Source organism: Oncorhynchus gorbuscha, linkage group LG07, assembly GCF_021184085.1.
Source record: "Oncorhynchus gorbuscha isolate QuinsamMale2020 ecotype Even-year linkage group LG07, OgorEven_v1.0, whole genome shotgun sequence".
NCBI classification, from domain to species: Eukaryota; Metazoa; Chordata; class Actinopteri; order Salmoniformes; family Salmonidae; genus Oncorhynchus; species Oncorhynchus gorbuscha.
This window is the reverse complement of record NC_060179.1, coordinates 23,432,883-23,458,837: the sequence shown is the minus strand read 5'-3', so window position 1 is coordinate 23,458,837 and position 25,955 is coordinate 23,432,883. Positions and strand designations below refer to the sequence as shown.

Here is a 25,955-nt window from a genome sequence, read left to right as displayed (position 1 = left end):
CTGGCGCATTGGCGAGACCAAACGGCAGAACCCGGTACTCAAAATGCCCTAACGGAGTGTTAAACGCCGTTTTCCACTCGTCCCCCTCTCTGATGCGCACGAGATGGTAAGCGTTACGAAGGTCCAACTTAGTAAAGCACCTGGCTCCCTGCAGAATCTCGAAGGCTGATGACATAAGGGGAAGCGGATAACGATTCTTAACCGTTATGTCATTCAGCCCTCGATAATCCACGCAGGGGCGCAGAGTACCGTCCTTCTTCTTAACAAAAAAAAACCCCGCCCCGGCCGGAGAGGAAGAAGGCACTACGGTACCGGCGTCAAGAGACACAGACAAATAATCCTCGAGAGCCTTACGTTCGGGAGCCGACAGAGAGTATAGTCTACCCCGAGGAGGAGTGGTCCCCGGAAGGAGATCAATACTACAATCATACGACCGGTGAGGAGGAAGGGAGTTGGCTCGGGACCGACTGAAGACCGTGCGCAGATCATGATATTCCTCCGGCACTCCTGTCAAATCGCCAGGTTCCTCCTGAGAAGTGGGGACAGAAGAAACGGGAGGGATGGCAGACATTAAACACTTCACATGACAAGAAACGTTCCAGGATAGGATAGAATTACTAGACCAATTAATAGAAGGATTATGACATACTAGCCAGGGATGACCCAAAACAACAGGTGTAAAAGGTGAACGAAAAATCAAAAAAGAAATAGTCTCAGTGTGGTTACCAGATACTGTGAGGGTTGAAGGTAGTGTCTCATATCTGATACTGGGAAGATGACTACCATCTAAGGCGAACATGGGGGTAGGCTTGTCTAACTGTCTGAAAGGAATGTCATGTTTCCGAGCCCATGCTTCGTCCATAAAACAACCCTCAGCCCCAGAGTCTATCAAGGCACTGCATGTAGCACCCGAACCGGTCCAGCGTAGATGGACCGACATAGTAGTACAGGATCTAGATGGAGAGACCTGAGTAGTAGCGCTCACCAGTAGCCCTCCGCTTACTGATGAGCTCTGGCTTTTACTGGACATGAATTGACAAAATGTCCAGCAAGTCCGCAATAGAGGCACATGCGGTTGGTGATCCTCCGTTCCCTCTCCTTAGTCGAGATGCGAATACCTCCCAGCTGCATGGGCTCAGTCTCTGAGCCAGAGGAGGGAGATGGTTGCGATGCGGAGCAGGGAAACACCGTTAACGCGAGCTCTCTTCCACGAGCTTGGTGACGAAGATCTACCCGTCGTTCTATGCGGATGGCGAGAGCAATCAAAGAGTCCACACTGGAAGGAACCTCCCGGGAGAGAATCTCATCTTTAACCACTGCGTGGAGTCCCTCCAGAAAACGAGCGAGCAGCGCCGGCTCGTTCCAGTCACTAGAGGCAGCAAGAGTGCGAAATTCTATAGAGTAATCCGTTATGGATCGATCACCTTGGCATAGGGAAACCAGGGCCCTAGAAGCCTCCCTACCAAAAACTGAACGGTCAAAAACCTGAATCATCTCCTCTTTAAAGTTCTGGTAATTGTTAGAACAATCAGCCCTTGCCTCCCAGATAGCTGTGCCCCACTCTCGAGCCCGGCCAGTAAGGAGTGATATGACGTAAGCAACCCGAGCTCTCTCTCTAGAGTATGTGTTGGGTTGGAGAGAGAACACAATATCACACTGGGTGAGAAAGGAGCGGCACTCCGTGGGCTGCCCGGAGTAACAAGGTGGGTTATTAACCCTAGGTTCCGGAGGCTCGGCAGACCAGGAAGTAACAGGTGGCACGAGACGAAGACTCTGGAACTGTCCAGAGAGGTCGGAAACCTGAGCGGCCAGGTTCTCCACGGCATGACGAGCAGCAGACAATTCCTGCTCGTGTCTGCCGAGCATGGCTCCTTGGATCTCGACGGCAGTGTTACGAGCGTCTGTAGTCGCTGGGTCCATTCTTTGGTCGGATCCTTCTGTTATGCAGGTGAATGAGGACCCAAAAGCGACTTGGCGAAAACAGAGTCTTTATTCCAGTAAAGGAAATATGCAATACTCCTAGACAAATCGGAGCGGTAAACAAAGCATAAAAAAACAATTCCACTCGTAATGACGAGGACAGACTGGAGACTCGACCATAAACTGTAGGTTGCCTCGGGAAGGCACTGACCGTAGCAGACTCAGACACCTGCTCACCACGCAGCATCTGAGGGAAACACGACACGACAGGGCGAGACAAAGACACAGCACGGTGAACAATATACAAGGATCCGACAGGACAGAAACGGAAAACAAGGGGAGAAATAGGGACTCTAATCAGGGGAAAAGATAGGGAACAGGTGTGGAAAGACTAAATGATTGATTAGGGGAATAGGAACAGCTGGGAGCAGGAACGGAACGATAGAGAGAAGAGAAAGAGGGAGGGAGAGAGAAAAAAGGGAACGAACCTAAAAAGACCAGCAGGGGGAAAATGAACAGAAGGGAAAGCAAAATGACAAGATAATATAAGACAAAACATGACAAGATCTCTCCCCAGAATGGATGTCATAAAATGTTATGATGACCTCAACATCCCTTTACACACTGCAGTACTGTCTGAAGTAATGAGGTCAAGATCTATACTGTACGCCAGGCATAGATCTCCAATATTTTTGCTTTTCTGGATGGGCAAGTTACATGATGTTAATGGGGTTATACATTGAGTATACAAAACATTAAGAACTCTTTCCATGACATAGACTGACCAGGTGAAAGCTATGATACCTTATTTATGTCACTTGTTAATCAACTTCAATCGGTGTATATGAAGGGAGGAGACAGGTTAAAGAAGGTTTTTTAAGCCTTGAGACAATTGAGACATTGTGTATGTGTGCCATTCAGAGGGTGAATGGGAAATACAAAAATATTGAAGTGCCTTTGTACAGGGTATGGTAGTTAGTGCCAGGCACACCAGTTTGTTTCGAGAGCTGCAACGCTGCTGGGTTTTTCACACTCAACAGTCTCCAGTGTGTATCAAGAATGGTCCACCACCCAAAGGACATCCAGCCAACTTGACACAACTGTGGAAAGCATTGGAGTCGACATGGGACAGCATCCCTGTGGAACACTGTCAACACCTTGTAGAGTCCATGCCTGACAAATTGAGGCTTTACTGAGTGCAAAAGAGGGATGTGTGCAAGTCAATATTAGGAAGGTGTTCCTAATGTCTTGTACAGTCAGTGTAAGTGCAGGCTTTGTGGGTTCAGGTGATTCTCCAGAGCAAGGCAAGGGGTTATTGTTGATAGGTCACTCATTCTGTTTATGTCTGTGTCTTTATGGTTTTGTCTGCTAGTCTCTTACACAGCATCAGCTGAGTGGGATGCAACAGGCATACACAGATAGAAAACAGCTCCATGTCACACACACGATATCACTGCACTGTTGTAGCTAGAAACAACTATTTCGCTGCACCTGCGATAACATCTGCAAATCTGTGTAAGCGACCAGTAAACTTTGATTTGATACACACACAGTCTTTTATATGCTAGTCATGGGAGTCCCTACGCCCCCTCACCATACGGTGCAGGTCCCCAAGCTATCCACTCACAGATGGACTAAGCGTCGTGAACAGACAACCCTGAGGCCTGGTGAAATATTCAGGCTGCATTGTGTTTCAAGTTTCAAAGTTTATTTGCAACATGTGCAGGATACAACAGGTGTAAAACATTCTTATCTTGAGAGCTCTTTCCCAACAATGCAGTGATAATGATAATAATGTAATATTCATAATAATGATGAAAGATAATAACAAAAAATAGAATAAAAAGAAAAGTAAGACGGGCATATGTGGATGGGCATATGGTCAGTGTGGATAGTCTCTGGGAGAGGGAGAGCAGTAGTCATTAGCCATTTAAAGGATCCAACCCTTTTTTTTACATTTTCGCCTAAAATGACATGGCCAAATCTAACTGTCTGTAGCTGAGGACCTGAAGCAAGGATATGCATATTCTTGATACCATTTGAAAGGAAACACTTTGAAGTTTGTGGAAATGTGAAATTAATGTAGGAGAATATAACACATTAGATGTAGTAAAAGATAATACAAAGAAAAAAATCATTCTTTGGAACGCAAGAGAAAGGCCATAATGTATTATTCCAGCCCAGGCACCATTTAGATTTTGGCCACTAGATGGCAGCAGTGTATGTGTGAGGTTTTAGATTGATCCAATGAACCATTGCATATCTGGGGGGGCGTTCCTCTAGAGGTGAACAGTCTTTTGGCCAGGGGATAGAAGTTGTTTAGGAGTCTGTTTGTCTGAGCCTTGATGCACCGGTACTGCCTGACGGACGGGAGCATGGAGAACAGCGCATGTCTCCGGTGGCTAGTGTGTGTGTGTATTGGTGTGTGTAAGTCATACTGTCTCTTTCCTTCCCTATGAGTTTCACTGGTTTGTCTTTAATCAGCCTCTCTTCTCTTCCTCTGCCTCTCTCATCCACAGCCTCATTAGGAGGTGTTTGATAAGCACTACCCCGGTGACACCCCGGCCTCGCTGCGCCCAAATGGAGCCTGCACACTTAACTGAACAAAGCATACCAGAGTAAAGTTTTCAAACTCTTCATTTTTTTGGTTTCAGGAAGCTTCCTAGGACAGGAAAAAGCTTTTCCTCTCCCCAAACATCTTTTATGACTCTCACATTGTTGCAGTTCTGAAGGGGAAGAATTAACACTGGTCTTTGTCAGCAGTTCCCTAGCAGTCATCCTGTGTGTGTGCCTCTATGGTAGGATATCTACTCCTGGCATACATCTTAATATTTATTTTATTCGACTTAACTATTGTACATACATATCAACTTACATATCAACATTTCCTCACATCTCCTCCCGTAGGTCACCACCAAGCCTTATACATTTCATTTCAAGCATGTTTTGTCCAGCGATATCATTTGTAGCTAACCATTAGTACTCGCCAAATTTTTAAAATATTTTTTCTTATTTCACCTTTATTTAACCAGGTAAGCTAGTTGAGAACAAGTCATTTACAACTGCGACTTGGCCAATATAAAGCAAAGCAGTACGACACAAACAACAACACAGAGTTACACATGGAATAATCAAGCGTACAGTCAATAACACAATAGAAAAAAAGAATGTCGGGTGTGCAAATGGTCGGGTGTGCAAATGGCGTGAGGAGGTAAGGCAATAATTAGGCCACAGTAGCAAAGTAATTACAATTTAGCAAATTAACACTGGAGTGATAGAAGAGCAGATGGTGATGTGCAAGTAGAAATACTGGTGTGCAAAAGAGCAGAAAAGTCAATAAAAACAATATGGGGATGGGGTAGGTAGATTGGGTGGGCTATTTACAGATGGGCTATGTACAGCTGCAGCGATCGGTTAGCGGCTCAGATAGCTGATGTTTAAAGTTAGGGAGGGAAATATGAGTCTCCTGCTTCAGCGATTTTTGCAATGCGTTCCAGTCATTGGCAGCAGAGAACTGGAAGGAAAGGTGGCCAAAGAGGTGTTGGCTTTGGTGAGATATACCTGATGGAGCGCGTGCTACGGGTGGGTGTTGTTATCATGACCAGTGAGCTGAGATAAGGTGGAGCTTTACCTAGCATAGACTTATAGATGACCTGGAGCCAGTGGGTCTGGTGACAAATATGTAGTGAGGGTCAGCCGACTAGAGCATAGAGGTTGCAGTGGTGGGTGGTATAAGGGGCTTTGGTGACAAAACGGATGGCACTGTGATGGACTGCATCCAGTTTGCTGAGTAGACTAATGGAAGCTATTTTGTAAATGACATCGCCGAAGTCAAGGATCGGTAGGATAGTCAGTTTTACCAGGGTATGTTTGGCAGCGTAAGTGAAGGAGGCTTTGTTACGAAATAGGAAGCCAATTCTAGATTTAATTTTGGATTGGAGATATTTAATATGAGTCTGGAAGGAGAGTTTACAGTCTAGGTATTTGTAGTTATCCACATATTCTAAGTAAGAACCGTCCAGAGTAGTGATGCTAGTCTGTCGGGTGGGTGCGGGCAGCGAACAGTTGAAAAGCATGCATTAGGTTTTAAGAGCAGTTGGAGGCCACGTAAGGAGTGTTGTATGGCATTGAAGCTTGTTTGGAGGTTAGTTAACACAGTGTCCAAAGAAGGGCCAAATGTATACAGAATGGTGTCGTCTGTGTAGAGGTGGATCAGGGAATCACCTGCAGCAAGAGCGACATCGTTGATATATACAGCCTGAGATATGAACCCTGTGGTACCCCCATAGAGACTGCCGGAGGTCCGGACAACAGGCCCTCCGATTTGACACACTGAACTCTGTCTGCGAAGTAGTTTTGTGAACCAGGCGAGGCAGCCATTTGAGAAACCAAGGCTGTTGAGTCTGCTGATACAGTGATTGACAGAGTTGAAAGCCTTGGCCAGGTCGATGAAGACGGCTGCACAGTACTGTCTTTTATCGATGGCGGTTATGATATCATTTAGTACCTTGAGCGTGGCTGAGGTGCAACCGTGACCAGCTCGAAAACCGGATTGCACAGTGGAGAAGGTATGGTGGGGCATGCGCAGATCATAGTTGAATTGGCCAAGGAAATGAACAGTCTTGCAGTCTTTGGGAAAATAGCTGGAAACAGTACCAGTGAAATTGAATTGGTTTTCATCCCACGTTCACTCCAATAGCTATTATTAAAAATCTCAAAGTGTAAGCTAAGATTTTAATTTTCAACTATTTTACAAGTCAAATGCCACCCTATGTGCGTAGCATAGGGTACAGGCTGTGCCATATGGGAGATTGGATTTGGTCAGGGCCTTGCAGTGTTTTGTCCTTGCCCTCTCTTCCCTTTCCATACCTGGGTGGGAGTTGTTGTTTGTGATCTATCTGTGTTAGTGTGAATGTGTGAGAAAGAGAGAGAGCTATGAGGGAGCGGTAGTGACTGAGAGGAAGCGCGAGAGAGAAAGCTGGCGTGTTGTTACTGTATGTATGTGGCTTTTTCTTCTTCAGACAGTAAGAGCTGGTGGTGCGGGGCCAGCTGGTGGTGTGAGGCCCGTGAAGGGTGTTATGCATGTGTGTCTTTGTGTATGAGAGAAAGTGAGAGAGAATAAGAGAAGAGAGGTTTTTAATGTTGCTTCCCTGGGTTCTCTGGAACAGGTGAATGAATACACAGTGCCCCATCGCTAAACACACATAACTCACACAACACACACACAGTTTGTGATCACAAAATAAACTATCGCTGGGAGTGAGACACTAAGGAAGTCGATATTGTAATAACAGATAGTGAGCCAAGTTATAACAGTGGTCCTTCTGTAGCTCAGTTGGTAGAGCATGGAGCTTGTAATGCCAGGGTAGTGGGTTCGATCCCCGGGACCACCCATACGTAGAATGTATGCACACATGACTGTAAGTCGCTTTGGATAAAAGCGTCTGCTAAATGGCATATATTATTTATTATTATTTATTATTATTATTATTATTATTATATAATTGATACACAAACCTGTCCCACACGCATACATCTATGGGCCATTAACGGTTAGAATCGAACTACAGTTCAATACAGAACCTAATTACAATACCATAGTGTAATTTGGACAAGCGGATGTTATTCTTTAAACACTGTTTGTTAGTTCGGTCAAAAACGCAAAGCAGTGCTTATCTGCCTTAATACCAGTTAGAATTGTCCATTTTGAACCCCACTTGGAATAAGTCAGCTTCTTATTTAAGAGTCACGATACATTGTGCTCAAGGTCTAGATTGACTTGCTGAACGACAGGCAATTATGTGAGCAAAGTCTCGAAGCATTCTCAATGCTGAGACACTTTGTGCTCCGTGTGGATTAGTCCTTGAAGAAGATTTACAGACGACAGCTCCTGTAAAGGCCTCCAATAAATGGAATGGAAATGGCAAATGTGTCTAAAATATGTCAAGGTGGAGATACATCGAAGCTATATAAAAACAACACATTTTCAGTGGAAACTTGAATACAACCAGATATAAAGCATGGAGAAATGTAATGGACGTATTATATATTTCTAAGGTCATCTTTGAGAACTAACAATCACCAAAATAAAAACAAGACAGTCGGAGAATGTAAAATTCCCAAAATGGCATGAAATGTGGGCCAATATTGATTTTGTTATGTTCGAGTCACTCAGATAGCATAAAAACACGTCATAAGCCATGGCAAAATGTGTAGAATTGCAGGAAATTTGCTGTAAAACTGCAAAAAAAAAAAATGCTCAGCCCAATAGCAAAATGTGTAGAGTTTGGGGAAATGAGCATTATAACTACAAATTTCTCTACGCCCCATGACAAAATGTGTATAATTGCAGGAAATTAGCTTAAAAAAAGCAACATTTTGTCTCTGCGACCAAGAAGGCCTAAAAAAAATCTGATCGGAGACCGTGCCATTGGCCACGCACACTGCCACGTCCCACTAATGCCAGAATCCTAGGGGACCACTGCATCTGAATAGAAAAGAAATACTGCCCTGCTAATTTGAGAATAGCAAACATTCTTCCTCCCAATGTTCTTGTTAGCGGCCTTCAGATGTGTTTTGAGTCAGCCTGAGCAGTCATTAGTCCATGGTTCCCATATAACAAGACAGCTCATCAGAGATGCAGAGAAAAGCGAGGATGTGTGCCATTAAGTGCCAACTTAATTCCACCTTCATACACACACACACACAAATGGCTAGCTAGTTTAGCGGTGCGTGCGCTAGCAGCATTTCAATCGGTGACTTCACGCACTCTGAGACTTTGAAGTAGTTGTTTCCCTTGCAAAAGGCCGCAGTTTTTGTGGAGCAATAGGTAACGAGGCTTCGTGGGGGACTGTGGTCGATGTTTGCAGCGGGTCCCTGGTTCAAGCCCAGGTTGGTGCCAGGAGCGGGACGGAAGCGATACTGTAACACTTAAATTCAGTGAATGTTACAATGCTAATGTTAAAAGCTACTGTAGCAATATCATAATCACCAAGGCTTTGGTGAACTGCTAGTTTTAAAATGATAGCCAAAGCTATGGTGGGCTACTATCTATAGCACAGGCCTGTTCTACCACACCTGATTCTAGTAATTAGCTGGTTGATAATCTGAACAAGATTAGTTACAACTGGGGTTGGAGCAAAAACCTACATGGCGGTAGTTCTCCAGGAACAGGGTTGAAACCCCTGCTATAGCGTGATTGCCAAGGCTATGTTCAGCTGCTAGCTATAGCGTAATAGCCAACACTATGGTGGGCTGCTAGCTCAAGCTATAGCATACATGGCCCTCCATCCATCTCTCCATGCTACACCATACTGAAGAGCTTTCAATGTGGCACCGTCATGGGATACCACTTTTCCAACAAGTCAGTTTGTCAAATGTCTGCCCTGCTAGAGCTTCCCCGGTCAACTGTAAGTGCTGTTAAATCAAATCAAATCAAATTGTATTTGTCCCATACGCCAAATGAAACAGGTGTAGACCTTACCATAAAATGCTTACTTACAAGCCCTTAACTGACAATGCAGATTTATTTTAAAGTAAGTAAGAAAATATATGAAAAATACAAATAAAAAGTAACACTATAATATAACAATAACGCGGCTATATACAGGGGGTTCCTGTACCGAGTCAATGTACTCAAGATAATTGAGGAAATGTGTATATGTAGGTAGGGCTATTGTGAAGTGGAAAAGTCTAGGAGCAACAACGGCTCAGCCACGAAGTGGTAAGCCACACAAGCTCACAGAACAAGATCGCTGAGTGCTGAAGTGCGTAGTGCATAAAAATCGTTTGTCCTCGGTTGCAACACTCACCACCAAGTTTCAAACTGCCTCTGGAAGCAACGTCAGCACGATAACTGTTTGTCAGGAGCTTCATGAAATGGGTTTCCATTGCCGAGCAGCCGCACACAAGCCTAAGATCACCTTGCGCAATGCCAAGCATCAGCTGGAGTGGTGTAAAGCTCACCGCCATTGGACTCTGGAACAGTGGAAACGTGTACTCTGGAGTGATGAATTACACTTCATCATCAGGCAGTCCGAAGGACGAGTTTGAGTTTGGCGGATGCCAGGAGAACGCTACCTGCCCCAATTTATAGTGTCAACTGTAAAGTTTGGTGGAGGAGGAATAAGGTTCCGGGGCTGTTTTTCATGGTTCGGGCTAAATCTTAACGCTATGACATTCTCAACAATTCTTTGCTTCCAACTTTGTGGCAACAGTTTGGGGAAGGCCCTTTCCTGTTTCAGCATGACAATGTCCCCGTGCACAAAGCAAGGTCCATACAGAAATTATTTGTCGAGATCTGTGTAGAAGAACTTGACTGGCCTGAACAGAGCCCTGACCTCAACCCCATCGAACATCTTTGGGATTAATTGGAATGCCGACTGTGAGCCAGGCCTAATCGCCCAACATCAGTGCCCAACCTCACTAATGCTCTTGTGGCTGAATTGAAGCAAGTCCCTGCAGCAATGTTCCAAAGCTAAGGATTTTATATACATATATGGTAGAGGAAAGGTGTATGTGTCAGAGAGAGGGGGGAGTTGACAGCCGCTTTGAGCCTGTGAACATCTTCCTTTGAAACAATGCAGAGCCTCATGGGTTGTAATAGGTTTAAATGGCTCCTCCACTGTGAATGCACAAGTTTGCACTAGTCACACACACCACACACACCACACCAAACCACACACACACACACACGCACACGCACACGCACGCACACACACACACACACACACACACACACACACACACACACACACACACACACACACACACACACACACACACACACACACACACACACACACACACACACACACACACACACACACAACACACACACACACACGCAAGCACACGTTCACACACATCACACACATGCACATACACACTTTGTATCTTCCCTACCATCTTCCTCATCTCCCTCTTCCTCTCATCCTCAGGTCGTAAGTTCATCATTGCCAATGCCCGGGTGGAGAACTGCGCCATCATATTCTGCAACGATGGCTTCTGTGCCATGTGCGGCTACTCGCGGGCTGAGATCATGCAGAAGCCCTGCACCTGCAACTTCCTGTACGGTCCTCACACCAAGCGGCTGGCCATCGCCCAGTTGGCTCAAGCACTGCTGGGCTCGGAGGAGAGGAAAGTGGAGATCAACCTCTACAGGAAGGACGGTAGGATGATACGCTGTGTGTGTCTGTGTGTGTGTGTGTGTGTGTGTGTGTGTGTGTGTGTGTGTGTGTGTGTGTGTGTGTGTGTGTGTGTGTGTGTGTGTGTGTGTGTGTGTGTGTGTGTGTGTGTGTGTGTGTGTGTGTGTGTGTGTGTGTGTGTGTGTGTGTGTGTGTGTGTGCTTGCTTTTTCATTGTAAGCTCATTTACTTGTGTGGCTGCCAGCCAAATAGCATTGCACTTCTGTTGTCATCGGAAGAAAAAACTATTTTCTGCCGAATGTGTTCTGTGGAGAAAACTACGCACGTCTCTGATCACTCTATTGAAGAAAATATATATATATAAAACGTGACCCCTGTCAATACACAGCTGATCTCACCTGCTCCTTCTTTCTCCCGTTGTGCTATTTATAAACCACCAAAAGATTCATAATGTAAAATAATGTGACAGGTGACCTCACTGAGACTCCTAGTAAGGATTTACACTCAGTGTCAGAATAGGTCATTAACAATAAACTGAAACCAAAAGCCTTGTATTTGGTTCAAAGCATTTTCTTAGATCTTAACCTCAACAGGAGTTGTGCATCAAGCTTGTGACCATTGAACAAGTTGAAGAAGATGATCTCCTGGGAGTAACATGGTCAAGTCATATCAGTTATCATGGTCAAGTCATATGGGGTGGCAGGGTAGCCTAGTGGTTAGACTGTTGGATTAGTAACCGGAAGGTTGCAAGTTTAAATCCCTGAGCTGACAAGGTACAAATCTGTCATTCTGCCCCTGAACAGGCAGTTAACTCACTGTTCCTAGGCCGTCATTGAAAATAAGAATTTGTTCTTAACTGACTTGCCTAGTTAAATAAAGGTGGTCTAAGGCACTGCTTCTCAGTGCTAGAGGCAGTCACTACAGACCCTTGGTTGTATCACAACCGTCTGTGATTGGGAGTCTCATAGGGATGTCTGAATTTGTCTGAAAAAAAGATGTCTGAAAAAGATGTTCTGTGTTTTTCAACACGAAGATCACCTGTACTGGTTGTTTGATCTTGTTCAATCCTGATGACTTCCTGGTAATATGGTCAGGTGCAGCGAAGAAAGACCTTGCAAAGCTGCAGCTGGCTCAAAAAAAACAGCAATCCTTGACCTTAATGTAATGTGTACGCTAGGATTCGGGAAGCAAGTACAGGGAGTGAATTGAATGAATAACGAAACAAGACAAGAAACACGAGTTGCGTACAGACATGAAACAGAGTCAATTACGCCTGGGGAAAGAACCAAAGGGAGTGACAGATATGGCGGAGGTCATCAGGAAGGGGATGGAGTCCAGGCGAGTCTCATGAAGCGCAGGTGCGCGTAACGATGGTGGAAGGTGTGCGTAATAATGAATAAACTGGTGAAGTTGATTGCCGGAGAGGGGGAGCGGGACCGAGACTTAACTGCAAACACAAAACTAGTCGTTCATGATTGAGGGTTGATGAGAAATGTACTACTTCTTTTCTAGTCTTTTTAAGGATCATTTGGGTGTTGAAAATGCCTGACTTGTATAATCTATTTGCATACCCATCAAAACAGTATACATACCCCACCAGACTTGCCTTGTGGGTTTCTTCACAGTACCCAAACCAAAAACAGATTTAATGCCTCACTCAGTTATGTATAGAGCCATGCGGTCGTGGAATGCGCTGCCACCAGAGGTTACTCAGGCAAAAAGTTTAGCTTTAAAAAACGTATTAAAAAACATTATTTCACAGCACCTCTCCTCTTTCTAAAAATCAAATTGAATTGTTCAGTATATAAGAATATGTATATATGAATAGTGTATAAGTAGTATTTTTGTTGCCTCTTTCCTATATATAACTCTTATTTAAAACATTTTATTTAATCTAATATCTTATCTTGACCTTGTCTATTACTGTGCTGTACTTTGTCATGTATTTGTACATTTTATGTGGACCCCAGGAAGAGTAGCTGCTGCATGTGTAGTAGCTAATTGGGATTATAATAAACTAAACTCCAAGTATCGGAATGCTGTTACGGTAATAGAGCTAACTCCCTGGGTGAGATCCAGGGATACTGTATGTCGAACATTTTCCACCTGTGGAAAGAGCTGCCGTTGGAAAGAGGAGCAAAAGAGAAAGCAAGACTGACAAACAGAGAGGAGAGAGATACGGTATAGGTGATGAAAGAGAGAAGAACAGAAAGGAGTGGTATTTCTCAGTTCCTCTCCTGGCATTATGTGTGGGGATGAAGAGGAGAGCCAGCTGTATCTGTAGCAGCAGAGAGTTACATGACACCAGATGTTTGCTCTCAGCTGATAACTCACATTCTCTTGAGTGCTGCACCGGGCCACCCCTAGTCCACCAATCAGACTTTCCACTGTTTATACTCAAGAGTTATCGGTTTCGCTTGTATACACAACTCCCCCCTTAGCCTGCAATGGATGGAGAAAGAACCTCGTAATTCGTGTTTGTATTACTGTGTGTATGTGTGTGTATTGTGCTGACCCTCTAGTGCCCTACTCTGTTTCCAGCAGTTGCTACAATGCTAATGATAACAGTCAGCTACAATAGTATGACTCAGTCCTACACTCAAACTGTATAGGCTCTAGAAAGTGATAAGAGTTCTAGAGAGTGTTGACAGCTGCTATCAACTGCTCGGATGAGGCTGGCCCTGTCCATCTAAATGTGGAGAGTATCGAAGTACATTTCCAATCTGGAACATTGTCAAGTGTGCTCTTTTTTGTACAGCAGGAGGTGTGTTTGTACTGTCACCAGGGAGACCGTCAAGAGGCTCTCTGCGTCGCCAGGGTTACCCAGGTCCCATGTGATTGGGGGAACACAAGAGGGAGTCCCAGCCCTCCCCTTGGGCCCACTCTCCCTCCCTTCCTTCTCTCTTCAGTGTCTGATAGTCTTAGGACTGAGTCAAAATGCATTTTCAGGGGCATGCCAGATACTCAATCTCTCACCTCTGATAGGTCAACGGGTCTCCCTCGGCTCATCAGAAAGTCACGATCGAAACCCAACACACCCTGGGACCTCATACATAAGGCATGGTGTGGAAATGCAACGCCTCCTCCCTCCTTGTTCAAAGGAAAGAGTGAGGTGACAGAAAGGGGGAAGGAGGAGGGGATGGGACGGGTAGTGCAGCGATACCCCGCTCCATTCATCTAATGCTGCTCTCTGGCATTAGCCTTCACCATGATGGATTAGCCTTTCTCTCAGGCTCAATTGCCCAACGCCGGTCTGACCGCCACTTAATCATTTTTTCCAGGTAAACTCCGCCACCACTGGTACAGAAGTGGGGAGTTGGGGGACAGTGCAGAGTTGTACATCAGCGCTTGTTTCCCGTCAGCACACGGTCCTCTAACAGTCTCTCAATTTCAAAGAATCTGGACCTCTCGACTCAAGGCCACTGTGATCTGTTTTTTTACAGACTGTTGCCTTTTCTGTCCCAGCTCTGTTCCAGTTCTAGAAGTGTAAACCGAAGCAGGTTGAAATAGACACAGACTCCCTGCTCTTGCTCTCAGTAAGCTACACTCAGACTGCCAGTCTCTTTGTGTGTGCCTGTTATCTCAGAGATCTGAGGCCTCCAGGGAGCAGGTACATGCTGCAGTCTGTGTCTCTGCATGGTAGCCCCCAGCAGCCCCCTGCTCATTGCCCACATCCGGACTCTGATTGGCCAGGAATGAGTGCCAAGGGGGCCCATAAATAGCCCACATTTCTTTTAGTAACTCTGCATGCAGGCCTTCTGCAGCACCTGCCCTTTTTATGCTCCACTGGCTGGGCCAATCGGAGGCATCCCCCCTGGTTTCGGTAATGGTACCCACTCATCTTTGGTACCCCTCAAATTATTCAGAATTGAGTTTTTTTCTCTCCATTTAGCTGACAAAGACACACAAATCATGTGTGGCTATAGATGTCCGTTCCACCTCCTCTTTGGAGTGGCTATCTGGAGTCATCTGAGATGACAGCTACAGTAAGCAGGCTTGTATGGGAGCCTTGGAGACACCAGGTGTCTATTTGAGCCTAGAGCAAGTCTCAGATGGCTGACAATAGCTTAAAGCCCCGGGCCTCTTCATGTGATTGCTTAGCAGCCGCAGGTAAGGAGTGTGCTCAAAACTGGCCCTGAAATACTTGTTTTTTTATGGAGATGACCTCCACGGCTGAATCAAACCACTAAAAGGCCCACTGAAAATCAACGCCGTTATAAATGGCCCACGCCATAAATTATCCTCATAATTAGAGATGTACACTGCAAAGCTTCTCAAGGCTCCTGCATCAATTTCTTATCATGTTTATTTTTCATGTTTAAAAGGCAAGTAGTTATTGCATTGGTTTCTTTCATCACACACCAGGTCTTGAAAAAGAGATTACATTCAGGTGCTTGTAGAATATAATGCAGCATTAATGGCAGTGGAAGGCAACTTGTTGCAGGTTTAGATGGTGCTGGTAATGTGTGATTCTAAATTTAGTTCAGAATATAAAATAGCACCTAGTTTTTTTTACCTGGTGTTTTATCTTTATTGCCTGTCAATTCAAATGTGTGGCTTGATTCTCTCTCTCTGTTTTGGCTTCAACAATAAGTACCTCTGTTTTCTCTTGGTTTAGCTAGAGGAAGTTGTGAACCATCAAAGTATTTCAATCACGAAACATTTAAATCACTAATACAAAATATATAGCATTGCTATAGCCCATTGCTGTCATTTGTTAGGTTCTGATGAACCCGTTTCTTTAGCCAAATTAAGTTCATGTTGTGTTTGCTGCCATATAATAGAATTACCGTTAGGCCTATAGGGCTACTCGCACTCAAACCACGAAAAGGAAAAAACAAGAAGGGCTGCAAAACTTCATTTAATGGCCCAATATAATAACCTGTACATATTGTCCCTATAAACAATGAGTTGAATTAGGCCTACTTTTGATAGTACCGTAATAAAGTTAGTAACTTTTGTAAAGATTTGGAGTCAGATAGCTTTTTGGCTTAGCTATGCAGGCCTATAGATCAAATGAAATCAAATTTTATTTGTCACGTGCCAAATACAAAAGTTGTAGACCTTAATGTGAAATGCTTAGTTACAAGCCCCCAACAATGCAGTTCAAGAAATAGAATTAAGAAAATATTTAGTAAATAAACTAAAGTATCATTTTTTTTAAAGAACACAATAAATAACAATAACGAGGCTATATATAGGGAGTACCAGACCCGAGTCAATGTGCATTGGTACGGGTTACTCGAGGTAATTTGTACATGTAGGTAGGGGTAAAGTGACTATGCATAGATAATAAACAGCGAGTAGCAGTGTAAATAAAAGGGGGGTCAATATCAATAGTCCAGTTGTCATTTGATGAATTGTTCACCAGTCTTATGGCTTGGGGTTGAAGCTGTTAATGAGCCTTTTGGTCCTAGACTTGACGCTCCAGTACTGCTTGCCATGTGGTAGCAGAGAGAATAGTCTATGACCTGGGTGACTGGAGTCTTTGACAGTTTTTGGGGCCTTCCTCTGACACCGCCTAGTATATACAGTAGGTCCTGGATGGCAGGAAGCTTGGCCCCAGTGATGTACTGGGCCGTACGCACTACCCTCTGTAGCGCCTTACAATCAGATGCCGAGAAGTTGCCATACCAGGTGATGATGCAACCGGTCAGGATGATCTCGATGGTGCACCTGTATAACTATTTCAGGATCTGGGGACCCATGCCAAATCTTTTCAGTCTCTTGAGGGGGAAAAGGTGTTGTCCTGCTCTCTTCTCGAGTGTCTTGGTGTGTTTTGACCATGGTAGTTTGTTGGGGATGTGGACACAAGGAACTTGAAACTCTCGACCCGCTCCACTACAGCCCCATCAATGTTAATGGGGGCCTATTCGGCCCGCCTTTTCCTACAGTCCACGATCAGCTCCTTTGTCTTGATCACATTGAGGGAGAGGTTGTTGTCCTGGCACCACACTGCCAGGTCTCTGACCTCCTCCTTATAGGCTGTCTCATTGTTGTCGGGGATCAGGCCTACCACTGTCGTGTCATCAGCAAACTTAATGATGGTGTTGGAGTCGTGGGTGAACTGGGAGTACAGGAGAGGACTAAGCACACATCCCCGAGGGGCCCCATTGTTGAGGATCAGCGTGGCAGATGTATTGTTGCCTACCCTTACCACCTGGGGACGGCCCGTCAGGAAGTCCAGGATCCAGTTGCAGAAGGAGGTGTTTAATCCCAGGGTCCTTAGCTTAGTGTTGAGCTTTGTGGACACTATGATGTTGAACAGCATTCAATGAACAGCATTCTCACATAGGTGTTCCTTTGTCCAGGTGGGATAGGGCAGTGTGGAGTGCAATAGAGATTGCATCATCTGTGGATCTGTTAGGGCGGTATGCAAATTCTTTGTTTTTTGTTGTTGGTGACGTCGGTGTGGATTCCGGCGCCGATGGAACCGGAGGTGCCTAAGCCAGCCCATTGGGCTTCTACGCCCTGGCTGGCTCGAGAGGTTTCCTTGCCTCGGCTGGCTCGGCGGCTTCCCATCCCACGTCACTCTCCATCGGATGATCGGTCTCCCTCTCTGCAGCAGGATCGCCTAGCGTCTTGCCTCAGCCGGATCGCCAGGCTCCCATGCCTCAGCCGGCTTGCCAGGTTTACACACTCCTGCCGGTTCGTCGGGCTTCCTCGCCCCAACCGGCTTGCCCAGCGCCCATGTCACGGCCGGGTGGCGCCCCAAGAAAGGGAGGGGCACTGTCATGTCTGCTCCCGCTCTTCCCTCCCCCTGGCGCTTGAGGACGCCAGGTTGCCCTGCATCACTCACTCCTGCCATCCATCACGCACACCTGCTTTCCCTCGTCACACTCATCAGCAATATTGGACTCACCTGGACTCATTCATCACCTGTTTATTTCCTCCCCTATATTTGTCAGTTCCCCACGGCTGTATTGTAATGTTTTTGTCTTTAGTATTAGTTTGCTGACGCTGTTCCTGTCTCGTACCATGTCCGTTATTTATTAAATATTTTACTACCCGTACCTGCTTCGTCTCTCCAGCGTCATTCCATGTGACATATTTATATTTTAAATATTAATATTATACAGTAGACGCCTAAGCCAATAGGCCAATGCATGCAATGCCCTGAGGCATTTAGTGCTCCAATCTCTGACAACTGAAACATGAGGGGGACAATTATTGTTTTAGGAAAGTAAAATCCAATAAAACATTTTTAATATGCAACACATCAAAACAACAAATATATATATAACATTTTTTATAGCCAGTTAAGAACACGTAACTGTGGATCATTAGGCAGATCTGAACGGGTTTCTCGGATCCGAAACAGCACAGGTCTTTTTGGGTCTGTTTTTCCACGGGCCTTTTCAGAATGGGTCTGACAGTCCTCAGATCAAACCAACTTTTTGGACCCGTGAAGACTTCTACTGTAGTGTGCATGTGTCCTAACATCCACGGTTAGACTTCAACAGCACTATTTGTAAGAGTATGTACACATGTGAGGAAAAACAGAAGCACACTGAGTGCCTTTCTAAACTACCAAAGTCAAGCTGAACGCGCCAAAGAAGAAATAACTACAGGTAGGCATATATGCAGGTGATTGTAAGCCTATATACATATAATTATCCACTATTTTTACGACAACACAATTGGGCCTTTAAATAAATAAAATATAATTGAATTGAATTAAGCATAACCCAATAAACCACAGTGCTACAATCACAATGAGTTCCCACTGTGCTAGCAGACTAGACCCAGGCAGTGTTATTATGGTGTATGGTTTTCTCCTCATTTGTTGACACCCGAATAATGAATCATGACAAGGCGCTGTGTGATAGCCGCGCTGCCGTGTGTCTGCCTCATTACACACTCAATGTACTGTGGTTGTGTGTGTGTGTGTGTGTGTGTGTGTGTGTGTGTGTGTGTGTGTGTGTGTGTGTGTGTGTGTGTGTGTGTGTGTGTGTGTGTGTGTGTGTGTGTGTGTGTGTGTGTGTGTGTGTGTGTGTGTGTGTGTGTGTGTGTGTTGGTGTGTGTGTGTGCGCCCACTCCACCAGCCTCTCTCTCTCCGCAGGCCCAGGGAACCAGCTACACAAATAATCCCAACGGTTCACTTAACAACCTCTACACACATACAGCACATTAGATTATACATGCATGCACACACTGCACGTACACACTTGTGTATGCATGCACGTGTGTTCTAATGACACGCACGGCACATGCACCTGTGATTAACTTTGTTTTCACTGCACACACACACACACACACACACACACACACACACACACACACACACACACACACACACACACACACACACACACACACACACACACACACACACACACACACACACACACACACACACACACACACACACACACACACACACACACACACACCTCTTGTTTCAGCAAACAACATGGTGCCAAAGTAAAGCTGAAAGAGCTAGTTTATGAGTCTGACAGGCAGTTGGATCATTTAACCCAATTATTATTATTACTACAATAATTATTCAAAAGTAAGGGGTTCTTCTACATAGAAGATCATAGGAAATCCCAGGACATACAGTCCATTCGAAAGTATTCAGAACTCACTTTTTGTTACGTTACAGCCTTATTCAAAAATGGATTGAATTCATTTTTCCCTCATCAGTCTACACACATTACCCCATAAAATGTAACATATGTATAATTTTTTTATTTTTTTTTACGTATTTACATAAGCATTCAGACCCTTTGCTATGAGACTCCAAATGTAGTTCAGGTGCATCCTGTTTCCATTGATCATCCTTGAGATGTTTCTACAACTTTATTGGACATGATTTGGAAAGGCACACACCTGTCTATATAAGGTTCCACAGTTGACAGTGCATGTTAGAACAAAAACCAAGCCAGGATTGGGCACAGATCTGGGGAAAGGTACCAACACATTTCTGTAGCATTGAAGGTCCCCATCATTCTTCAATGCAAGAAATTTGGAACCACCAAGACTCTTCCTAGAGCTGCCCGCCCAGCCAAACTGACAATCGGGGGAGAGGGGCCATGGTCAGGGAGGTGACCAAGAACCCAATGGTCACTCTGACAGACCTCCAGAGTTCCTCTATGGAGATGGGAGAACCTTCCAGAAGGACAACCATCTCTGCAGCACTTCACCAATCAGGCCTTTATGGTAGAGTGGTCAGACGGAAGCCACTCCTCAGTAAAAGACACATGACAGCCAGCTTGGAGTTTGCCAAAAGGCACCTAGAGGACTCTCAGACAATGAGAAACAAACAAGAGTCTCTGAATGTCCTTGAGTGGCCCAGCCAGAGCCCGGACTTGAACCCGATCGACCATCTCTTGAGAAACCTGGAAATAGCTGTGCAGCAACGCTCCCCATCCAACCTGACAGAGCTAGAGAGGATCTGCATAGAAGAATGTTAGAAACTCCCCAAATACAGGTGTGCCAAGCTTGTAGCGTGTCTGAATACTTATGTAAATGTGATATTTATTGAATTTTTTATTTTAATACACTAACAAAAAATATATAAATCAACTATTTTTGCTTTGCCATTGTGTATTGTGTGTAGATAAATGAGGGGGAAAAAACGATTTAATCTATTTTAGAATAAGGCTGTAACGTAACAAAATGTTTTTGTTTTTTGCATTGCCATTTGTCAAGGAAGCTCATGAAGTCAACTGTTTATGTCAGAGTGTTGTGTGTTTTACCTTTAGCCCTGGTTGTCCTGAAAAGAAGATGGTAAAACTCAATATAAGGGCTGGGTATGCAGATAAATTACAGTCCGATAAATGAACAGCTGATTTTTGCTGGGTTCTCGGGACTGATAGGGTTAACATTCGACGGGTGAGGACAGGGGTTGTGTCCCAGGTGTGGCGGGAAGCCATGCTTCATCTCATATCTGTCTGTCTTCATCGAAGTGAGCATGTGTGTACCTCTCTCTCTCTCTCTCTCTCTCTCTCTCTCTCTCTCTCTCTCTCTCTCTCTCTCTCTCTCTCTCTCTCTCTCTCTCTCTCTCTCTCTCTCTCTATATATATTAATAATAATAATATTAAGCCATTTAGCAGACGCTTTTATCCAAAGCGACTTACAGTCATGTGTGCATACATTCTACGTATGGGTGGTCCCGGGAATCGAACCCACTACACTGGCATTACAAGCGCCATGCTCTATCAACTGAGCTACAGAACCTGCCTCTCTCTCTCTCTCAGAAGCCTCTGGGTTTTCACCTAATGACAGCTGCAGACTCTTCCTGTATATGCAAATACCCCACACTCTAACTCTCGTTTTGAATATGCAAATAATCAGAACCATCTCACAAACTGAAAGATTTGAGTGGTAGTATTACTATAATGATGGCTGAGGACTTGATACCAGCATATCCACTCCCCCGATACTAATGTTTAAACAACATTGTAATAATGTTCAAACATCATAATGTTGGGAGATGTCAATCCCCTTGAAATTGTTGTTAACCTAGCTACCTGAACAATGTCAACTGACACTGCAACCACAGTTGTAGTGTAATGAATACTCAGCGAGAAAAAGGTGTAGATTCAGATGCAGATGTTTAGTAAACCTTCACAGAAGGCAGAAACCGTGGTCGCAGGCAGGCAATGGTCAAACACAGGTAGGCAGTCAAAAACAAACACTACCTCAAACATATGAACAGAAAGAACTGAACTAAATAGGGAGCTGATGAGAAACGAACACAGGTGAAATCAATGAACAAAAATGACAGACAGAGCTACGTTCCAGAAAACAAAGAAACAGGGCTACGTTCAAGAATACAAAGAAAAAGAACACATGGTTGACTAAGAAAAGAAAAGCAGACCCTTACATGTAGTTGTTCAACATTCCCTGCACCACTCAATCCAAGTTGAATATTTTACTTTATTGCAAAGCAGCATGCCGCCTCAGTCTCTAACCCCTCCCCTCTCAAAAACAACATTATCATGCAGATCAACTGGTCTTCATGCATATCCTGCATCTCATGAATGTCTTTCCAATGTCTTTCCAACTCGCTCCTTTTTGGAGTAGTGTGTGCGCGTGTGTGTGCTTGTTAATTTGCAGTTTGCACATGTGTACCTAAATGTGTGTACCCACATTAAAAAAGACTATATTGTATATATGTCTAAATATAATATAGTATATTATATATATATATAGTATATATATTTTCCCCCTTCTGATGACCAGGTGGCGAATCGCATCTCTGCATGTCTGGCAGACATATCAGTGTGGATGACGGATCACCACCTCAAGCTGAACTTCGGCAAGACGGAGCTGCTCTTCCTCCCGGGGAAGGACTGCCCGTTCCATGATCTCGCCATCACGGTTGACAACTCCATTGTGTCCTCCTCCCAGAGCGCTAAGAACCTTGGCGTGATCCTGGACAACACCCTGTCGTTCTCAACTAACATCAAGGCGGTGGCCCGTTCCTGTAGGTTCATGCTCTACAACATCCGCAGAGTACGACCCTGCCTCACACAGGAAGCGGCACAGGTCCTAATCCAGGCACTTGTCATCTCCCGTCTGGATTACTGCAACTCGCTGTTGGCTGGGCTCCCTGCCTGTGCCATTAAACCCCTACAACTCATCCAGAACGCCGCAGCCTGTCTGGTGTTCAACCTTCCCAAGTTCTCTCACGTCACCCCGCTCCTCCACTCTCTCCACTGGCTTCCAGTTGAAGCTCGCATCCGCTACAAGACCATGGTGCTTGCCTACGGAGCTGTGAGGGGAACGGCACCTCAGTACCTCCAGGCTCTGATCAGGCCCTACACCCAAATAAGGGCACTGCGTTCATCCACCTCTGGCCTGCTCGCCTCCCTACCACTGAGGAAGTACAGTTCCCGCTCAGCCCAGTCAAAACTGTTCGCTGCTCTGGCTCCCCAATGGTGGAACAAACTCCCTCACGACGCCAGGACAGCGGAATCAATCACCACCTTCCGGAGACACCTGAAACCCCACCTCTTTAAGGAATACCTAGGATAGGATAAAGTAATCCTTCTCACCCCCCTTAAAATATGTAGATGCACTATTGTAAAGTGGCTGTTCCACTGGATGTCATAAGGTGAATGCACCAATTTGTAAGTCGCTCTGGATAAGAGCGTCTGCTAAATGACTTAAATGTAAATGTAATGTAAATATTATGGTCTAAATACTGTACTCTATTTCTATTTTGCAGACTTTCCTGTAGTATACTATAATATTCACTGTACTGCGTTTGCAGACATGATTGTAGTATACTGTAGTAATCACTGTAGTGTTTTCACCGACATGACTAGTAGTAACCCCTGCCAACTAGGATTAGCTGAAATGGCACAACTACCAGACTACGCCAGTTACTGTTTAATGAGGGGGCACAACTCCACCAAAACACAAGATACACAGGTTGGTGACAAGCCACCTATTGAGTTGGTTAACAGACCAGACAACACCTTTGAAAAATATTTTGTTTTTATTACAACTGTAACATCTGAACGTTAGACAGGTTCTAGGCCCATTATCAGAGTGATGGTAACTCACCAGCATTATGATCAGGAATACGACTTTCCCAAATTGGATCCTTTGTTTGTACACCCCAGGGCAATTGAACTTATCCCAGAGGCTGCTCCAAGATGCCTCCGGCGGAGAAGAAGTGTTTGGACTTCTAGTCCGACTCAGGAGGCGTACACACCATCCACCGCTTCCGGGTATATTACTCGCTAATGTTCAGTCTCTGGACAATAAAGTAGACAAGCTCAGGGCGAGGATCTCCTTCCAGAGAGACATCAGGGATTGTAACATACTCTGTTTCACGGAATCATGGCTCTCTCCGGATATACTGTCCCCATCCATACAGGCAGCTGAGTTCTCAGTACATCTTGCAGACAGGAATAAAGAACTCTCCGGGAAGAAGAATGGCAGTGGTGTATGTTTCATGATTAACTACTCATGTTGTGATTGTGATAACGTACAGAATCTCAAGTCCTTTCATTTACCCAACCTAGAATACCTCACAGTCAAATGCCGACCTTATTATCTCCCAAGAGAATTCTCTTCGGTTATAGTCAAAGCCATGTATATTCCAACTCAAGCCGATACCACGACGGCCCTCAAGGAACTACACTGGACTTTGTGCAAACTGGAAACCACATATCCTGAGGCTGCATTTATTGTAGCTGGGGATTTTAACAAAGTAAATTTGAGGAAAATGCATTGACTGTAGTACTCGCGCTGCTAAAATGCTTGAACAATGTTACTCCCCCTTCCAGGATGCCTACAAGGCCCTCCCCCACCCGCCGTTCGGCAAATCCTCCCTTCCTATAGGTAGAAACTCAAACAGGAAGTACCCTTGCTAAGGTCTGACCAATCGGAATCCATTCTTCAAGATTGTTTTGATCCCGCAGACTGGGATATGTTCCCGGTAGCCTCTGACACGGACACGGTGACTGAGTTCATCAGGAAGTGTGCTTCAAGATGTCCACCATTGTTCCTGTACCCAAGAAAGCAAAGGTAATTGAACTAGAAGACTATTGCCCCATAGCACTCACTTCTGTCATCAGGAAGTGCTTTAAGAGGCTAGTTTTTGGCTTGGCGGGCTGTATCACCGCCTGGTACGGCAACTGCATCGCTTTGTATGGCAACTGCACCACCCGCAACTGCAGGGCTCTCCAGAGGGTGGTGCGGTCTGCCCAACGCATCACCGGTGGTACACTGCCTGCCCTCTAGGACACCTACAGCACCCGAAGTCACAGGAAGGCCAAAAAGATCATCAAGGACCTGAGCCACGGCCTGTTCAAACTGCTACCATCCAGAAGGTGAGGTCAATACAGGTGCATCAAAGCTGTGACCGAGAGACTGAAAAACAGCTTCTATCTCAAGGCCATCAGAATGTTAAATAGCCATCACTGGCCGGCTACCACCCGGTTACTCAACTCTGCACCTTAGAGGCTGCTACCTGGAATCACTGGTCACTTTAATAATGGAACACTAGTCACTTTAATCATGTTTACATACTGCTTTACTCATTTCATATGTAAATACTATACTATAAATACTATATTCTATTAATTCCATTATTTTACCTTTAGATTTGTGTGTTTGTTGTGAATTGTTATATACTACTGCACTGTTGGAGCTAGGAACACAAGCATACACCTGCAATAACATCTGCAAAATATGTGTATGTGACCAATATAATTGTATTATTATTATCAGATCAATAGACTCAAAATGGCTGTTTGACTGAGCCGTTAGCATTTCGCAGCTAGCATTTACTCACATTTCAATGACGCATATTGGTTGTTTGTGAGAGTTGTTTGTCGTGCTCAACTACTCAGCTCTGTCTGGGTAAAGGACCTGATTGAAAGAAGGCCCCTTCGAACCTGCCCGTATAAATAACCTGCTATATAATGTTATAGAGAGCACACCTCACGAGTGTCCTCCGTCGTCACGTGACAAAGGAGATGGGTAGAGGGCACACCTGCCACGAATGCCCTTCCCCACATCCACTTCACTGACCACAGAATTCTCTAATAAGATTACACACCAGATAGTGGCTAGCTCTACACTCACAATTATAAATATGCTAGGTATTTGAAATGATCCTCTTTGATGATATGATAAAGTATGTGACTTGAAGTCCTAAGTGTGTATGATTGTCTGGGTAGAGCAAGCCACTTTCTGGGTATGTATTATTGGTTTTCTGATTATTGTTGATGATTTATGGTAAACTGTCTTCTGGTAAAGCCAGAAGGAACTGCCAGTTGCACAGATTCAACCACAAAGACCAGGGAGGTTTTCCCTGGTTCGCAATGAAGGGCACCTATTAGTAGATGGGTAAAAACAAATGCAGGCATTGAATATGCCTTTGAGCATGTTGTGGTTATAAATGTTACACGTTGGATGGTGTATC

The 25,955-nt window shown here is 44.8% G+C and overlaps 1 protein-coding gene across 1 annotated transcript in view; it reads left to right on the top strand.

Moving 5' to 3' along the window:
• kcnh2b (potassium voltage-gated channel, subfamily H (eag-related), member 2b) overlaps nt 1-25,955 on the top strand; it is a 206,268-nt gene that overhangs the window by 24,940 nt on the left and 155,373 nt on the right. The window contains exon 2 of the mRNA XM_046355875.1: nt 10,860-11,090. Within this exon, the coding sequence (XP_046211831.1) occupies nt 10,860-11,090 (231 nt within the window). The remainder of the gene's footprint in view (nt 1-10,859; nt 11,091-25,955) is intronic.